This window comes from Lepidothrix coronata, unplaced genomic scaffold (assembly GCF_001604755.1).
Source record: "Lepidothrix coronata isolate B3197 unplaced genomic scaffold, Lepidothrix_coronata-1.0 Scaffold281, whole genome shotgun sequence".
Taxonomy (NCBI): domain Eukaryota; kingdom Metazoa; phylum Chordata; class Aves; order Passeriformes; family Pipridae; genus Lepidothrix; species Lepidothrix coronata.
In genome coordinates this window covers 564,849-570,600 of record NW_016690461.1, presented here as the reverse complement: position 1 = coordinate 570,600, position 5,752 = coordinate 564,849, and the positions used below count along the sequence as shown (strand labels likewise).

The window sequence follows — 5,752 nt, the reverse complement described above, 5'->3', positions numbered from 1 at the left end:
GTGGCACAGCACACTGGCACACGCCGTGGCACACCAGCACATGGCACAGCACACTGGGACACACTGTGGCACACGGGCACGTGGCACGGCACACCAGCACACGCCGTGGCACATGGGCACGTGGCTCAGCACGCAGCAAGCAGCAGCTCCGTGGCCAGCCAGAGCCCTCCGGCAGGACGTACCCCCACAGCAGGACGTGCCCCCCCAGTGGGACGTGCCCCCACGGTGGGTGTCCCCCCGGGTACGTACCGTAGGGCGGTCTGGCGGGCCGAGCGGGCCAGGCTGCTGGCGAAGGGGGCGGGCAGGGCGCTGGGGTGCTGCAGATCCTCGATGGACCTGCTCCAGGCGCGCAGCTTCTCCAGCGCGCCGTCCTCGCCGCCTTCCAGGCCCTCAAAATCCAACCTGGAGGGGGGGGGGACACACGCGTGCGAGGGCGGGGGGGCACAAGGCTTTGGCAAGGGGGCACAAGGCTTTGGCAAGGGGGCACACAGAGGCAAGCGCTGAGGCAGGGGGCAGGGGGGCAGCGGGGCAGGGACAGGCGCGAAGGTGGCTCTGGGACCCTCAGGGTGGGCAGGAGGGGGCTGAGCATCCCTTGTCCTTCGGGCCCCCACGGCAAGTGGGTCCCCCCTGTGGTGTCCCAGGGATGATAAGGGACCCAACCAGCATTGGCTGCCCACAGCAGGGGGCTGCTACAGGGACCGGGGACCCCCCCAAACCCCAGGGTCCCCCCGACCCCACTCACATGACGGCGCACTGGGCGAAGGACAGGTAGTTCACCAGCACGTCCAGCCCCTTGTTCTCGTTGTTGAGGAACTCCCGCACCCACCTGCGGCACCAGGAACCCATCAGGGCCCGCAGGGGTCGGGACCCCCCCCGGCACGACCCCCTCCACCACAGGGATCCCCGTCGTGGCGCAGGGACGGTGAGGGGGGTGGGACACCCCGGGGCTGCCGTGGCAGTTGCAGCCCCTGTGCTATCGCCGGTGCCAGCACCAGTACCGGGTTATCTGTGGGCTGCAGGGCGGGGAGGGCTCGGCGCGGGCGGGAAACAGAGGTGGGTGCCGGGGCTGCTGCACCCCCACCCCCACCCTGGGAACCCCGCGGTGGGGGGGTTTCGGGGTGCCCCGACGCCTGGGGGGAGGGTGTCGGGGTGCACATGTGAGGTGCTGTGCCCAGGGGCAGGGAGGGGTGTGGAAAGGGGTGGGGGTGCACGGAGTGGGGTGCGCGGGCTGGGGGCTTCACCCAGGAGCGCCGGGGGTCCCCCCACGCCTGCCCACGGCCCTGCGTCAGGGAGCCGGGGGGGCCGCAGCTGCCCCTTTCCTGCCGCCGCCAGCCCCTCGCCCCAGCCCGTTTCCTGTCTCCGGCTGCTGCTATTTTGGGTCCGTGGGCAGGGACGAGCGGGGCCGGCGGCGGGGAAGAGCCCAGCACGTGCACGAGCCGCCCCGGGCACGCGGGCACGACCGGGCACCCGCCGCTGACGGCCCCGACACCCCCGGGACCGCCCCGTCCCTCCCGCCGCCCCGCGCTGCCCCCGGGGCACCCTGGGGAGGATCGGGGTGTCACCGGCTCGGGGACGGTGCCGACCGAGCCCTGAGGTGCCAGGAGGAGCCAGGCGGGATCTGGCCACGCTGCCTCGTCCAGGGCGTCATCCCCGGCCCATCCGCCCCGGCATCCGCCCCCGGGACCTGCCCGCGGGCCGGGGCAGGAACCGGCCCAGTTCCTGCAGCGCCTCCGGCTTCCCTTGCAGCTGTGCGGGGCTGGTGACGGGACCCCAGAGCCCCCCCGCGTCCCTGCACCCCACCCTGGGACCCTGCACCCCACCTGGGACTCTGCACCCTCCCCCAGGACCCCACACCCCACACTAGGACCCCACAGCCCCTCCCTGGGACCCCCCACTCACCCGATGTGGTTCGTCCTCAGGCTGATCTCCAGCTCACGTAGCACTTTGGTCGACTCCTGAACCCTCCTCCTGAACTTCTGGGGGCAGAGCAAGGCTGAGCTGTGCCCCCTCAGAGCCCCCCAGACCCCCGGGCCCCTCCCAGGCCCCCCCGGTCCCTCACCTTCCGAGTGACACCTGGCTCCAGGAAGCTGCGCAGTTTCTGGATGTAGGCGTGGGGGGGGCTCTTCACCTGGAACCGCTCCTGGAGGGGACGAGGGGGGGCGTTGGTGACACTGGGACAGAGGCACAGCTCACCCAGACCCCCCCCCAGGATGCCTGGGACCCTTCAGCCCCCACCTGGTCACAGATGAGGTCCCACTTCTTCTCGTTGTCGTACTGGCGCAGGAGCCGGGCTTTGTCCGGGGGCAGGTTCATGGAGCTCTGGGGGCAGAGCGGAGGTGTCACCCTGGGGACACAGGGACACTGTGCCCCCCGGGGGCACCCAGACCCAAAAAGCACCCACAACGCAGCCAGGGTCCCCCTTAAGGGCACTCAGGCCCATGGCACAACCAGGGTCACCGGCACTGGTGGGCACAGATGTGGCACAGGGACAGCAGTGCCAGCAGTGCCAACAGGGCCACGTGCCAGCTTGCGGGCAGCACCAAATCTCCTCATCCCCGACGTGTCCTTCCTGTCTGCACCCGCTTCCGTGCGGCAACCGCAGCCTCCGCTCCCGACCGCGGCGAGGTCGGGCACCGGTGCCGGCTCACCAGGACACCGGGCACGAGACTTGGCACTGGTGACAGCTCACCAGGACACCGGGCACGAGACCTGGCATCGGTCCCAGTTCACTGAGGCACTGGGCACAAGGCCAGGTACCGGTGCTGGCTCACCAGGACACCGGGAAGCCCCACGGGGGACCCCAGGACCCACAGTGCAGGATGTGGCACAGGGGACACAAAGGGAGTGTCCCAGGGGGTACCGGGGATGCCGGATGGCCGCGGGATTGGGGCAGTGCCACCCCCGCGGGAGATGCCGTCACAGCACACGATGCCATCCCGGTGGGCGATGCCACCCCCGTGAGTGATGTCACCCCGGTGACGCAGGTCCGGGCAGCCCCGTTATCGGGAGCCGGTCACTGCCACCGCTCCACCCGCCCCGTGGCAGCTAAAATTATCCCTCCCCTGCTCATCCCGATCCCACAAAGCCGCAGGAAACCGGGATACAGAGACTGGGCGAGACCGAACACCCCTGGGCAGGGGTCCCGCGGGCCCACGGGGATGTCACCGCCAGCACGGGGCCCCCCAAAACTGCCCCCAAAAGGGGCACCGTTCCCTCCCCAAAGGTCTCCGTTTATTCCCCCCGGGCCACAGGCGAAATCCCAGGGCCCTCCCGGAGACGGAGGCGGAAGGGACACACGGAGACCCCGGGTGGGGTCTCGGGGGCATCGGGGGGGCACCGGGGGGCTTTGAAGCGCAGCCGCCCGCCCCGGCGTTCCCGCCGCTCGGTTTCCTGCCTTTGTGGTGGGAGCGCGGCCGCTCCCGGCCGGGCACTTCCTCCGCCGCCGCCCCCACCGGGAGCCCCCACGGCTGTCCCGGGGGCCGAACCCCCCCCGGGAACGGCGGTACCGGGGCTGGAGCGCATCCTGGGGCTGGGGGGCACCGGGGCGGATCCTCCCGTCCGGGGGCCGCCGGAGCTCCATCACATGATGGAATATTTTTCCACCCCCGGCAGCAGTCGGGACGGCACCGGGCGCCGCCGACGGGCGCGGGGGACATTTTGGGAGGTGAGGGGGGGTGCAACAACCCTCCGAACTGAGCCCCTCCCCGGTATCGGTGTCCCCCCCCGCCACCGGCCCCGCGGGGACCGACGGCCGCATCCGCCCCGCGTGGGATGCGGGACGGACAGCGGCGCCGCGGGCGGGAGCCGCTCGGTCACCGGCGGGACGCGCCCACGCCGGCGGTGCCGGTGCCCCCCGATGCCCCCCCCGATGCCCTCCGGTTTCGGCTTCCAGAGCCCCGTGGGACCACACGGCATTTCCTGCCTGGCCGCGGCTTCCGCTGGCGGCGGCCCCCACCGGGACGGCGGGGCCGGGCGTCGGGGACCGGGGGGCACCGGTGTCACCGGTCACGGTGTGTCTCCCCCGCCAAACAAAGCCGGCGACGCGGAGGGGCCACCGGGACGGCCCGCGCCGCGAGCCCGGCGCCGGTGGGTTCCCTCCCGCAGTATTGGGGGTCCCGATGGCACCGGTGGCACGGGGTGGGGACGGGGCACTGCCGAGCCACGTCCCGGGGACGCGGTGGCACCGGCGGGCTGGGCCGGTGACCGCGGCGGGGTGGCCACCGCCCCGTCCGTGACAACGGGCCGGGGACCGCGCGGGGGACCCGTGCTCACCGGGAACCCCCGCACCTACCGGGAACCCCCGCCTCCACCGGGAATCGGCACCCAAGGGGGAACCCCAGCCCTGGGGACCCCCGCAACCAGGGGGACCCGCCTCCCGCAGCCCCGCTCGCCGCCCCGACGGGACTTTCCCGGTTCACAAAGTCCCCGGGGCCTCAGGGGGCCCGCCGGTGGCACCGGGAGTGGCGTCACCCCCCGGGGCTGTCCCGGGCGGGGTATTCCCCACGGCCCCGAGGCCACTGCCCATCCCCGCGGGCACCAGCGCTCCCCGCCCGTCCCCGGTGGCTCCCGGCGCCAGTGTCGTCCCGGCGGTGCCCGGTGCCTGCCCCGTGGCCCGGGTGGGCGCATCGGGAGGGGTCCTGGGAAGGGGCGGACCAGGGGGGCGCAGCGGGACCCGGAGGGGGCGCGGGGACGGAGTAGGGTGGAAGCGCACCGCGGGGGCGCACCGGGAACCGGAGGAGCCCACTGGTAACCGCGGGGGGGAGCGGCGGGAGTCGGCCTCTCACCAGCACCAGCGCGAAGCGCTCCTCCAGCTCGCAGGGCTCCGGCATCGGCATCTTGCCCGGGGCGAACAGTCCGGGCCCCCCCGGGTGGCCTGCCGCCGTTCCGGGGCCCCGGGGCAGTGCCTCCCCGTCCGCGCTCTCCACGTTCCCCATCCCCGGCCCAGGCACCGGGGGGCGGCGGGGGAGGCTCAGCCCGTCGTGTCCGGCGCTGCCGCCGCCGCCGCCTCCCGGTCCCGCCCCCCCCGCCCCGCCTGGTCCCTCCCGGTCCCGCCCGGTCCCGGTCCCGCCCCCGCCGCTGCCGGTCCCGGCGCCGCCGCCAGGGGGCGCCCCGGGGTGCGGCCGCGCCACCGCGGGGGGGCTCGCGAAGGCCCCCGCAGCGAACGGAGCGCTCCCATTGGCCAGATCCGCGCCCGCGGCAGCCAATCAGCGTCGCGTTCGCGCTCTGCGGGGCGGGGCTCGGCGCGGCCCAACGGCGACGCTCGGGCGCGGCCCGGGCGGTAACGGCGGCGCGCGCCGGGCCCCGCCCCCGGGGCCCGCGAAAACCAATGGGACGAGGCGAAGGGCGGGACCAGGAGGGGGCTCAGCCAATCGGCGGCGCGGGGCGGTGCGCGGCGCTCGAGGCCTGGCACGGGCGGCGGACGCGGCGCAGGTGCGGGCGGGGGGCGCGGGACGGGGGGGCCCGGACCGGGACGGGGGGGCCAGAGAAGGGTCTGGGAGGTCCGAGGGGGCTGCGGAGCCAGGGAACCCCCCTAAAGCACCCCTCTCAGGGCTATCCGGGGGGTCCCGCACCCCCCAGGCCCCGCGGCAGAGGGGGCGCGCGCGGATCGGGCCCTGGTGGGGCTCCGCCCGGTTCTACCGTGGGGGATCGGAGGGAATCGGGGCTGGGGGAGCGGGGGGAGGAGGGGAAGCGGCGGGGCAGCGCCTGGGCCGGGTGCAGAAAGCCGCGGGTAAAGGTCGCTCGGGCCCGAGCG

At 74.4% G+C, this 5,752-nt stretch overlaps 2 protein-coding genes across 3 annotated transcripts in view; one reads left to right on the top strand and one right to left on the bottom strand.

The window, feature by feature from the left end:
- The window catches only part of FMNL3 (formin like 3), a 13,265-nt gene extending 8,305 nt beyond the window's left edge, over positions 1–4,960 (bottom strand). The window contains exons 1-6 of the mRNA XM_017836618.1: positions 4,785–4,960; positions 2,236–2,319; positions 2,060–2,140; positions 1,900–1,976; positions 743–826; positions 250–402 (exon numbers count right to left, since the gene is read on the bottom strand). Of these exons, the coding sequence (XP_017692107.1) occupies positions 250–402; positions 743–826; positions 1,900–1,976; positions 2,060–2,140; positions 2,236–2,319; positions 4,785–4,934 (629 nt within the window). The 5' untranslated portion in view covers positions 4,935–4,960. The remainder of the gene's footprint in view (positions 1–249; positions 403–742; positions 827–1,899; positions 1,977–2,059; positions 2,141–2,235; positions 2,320–4,784) is intronic.
- A 361-nt stretch (positions 4,961–5,321) lies between these two features.
- TMBIM6 (transmembrane BAX inhibitor motif containing 6) overlaps positions 5,322–5,752 on the top strand; it is a 5,664-nt gene continuing 5,233 nt past the window's right edge. The window contains exon 1 of one of the 2 annotated variants that reach the window (XM_017836702.1): positions 5,322–5,430. The gene's annotated coding sequence lies outside the window, so the exon portion shown is untranslated. Of the gene's footprint in view, positions 5,431–5,474; positions 5,499–5,752 lie in introns of those variants that run through there. The other variant, XM_017836703.1, reaches the window with a different exon arrangement.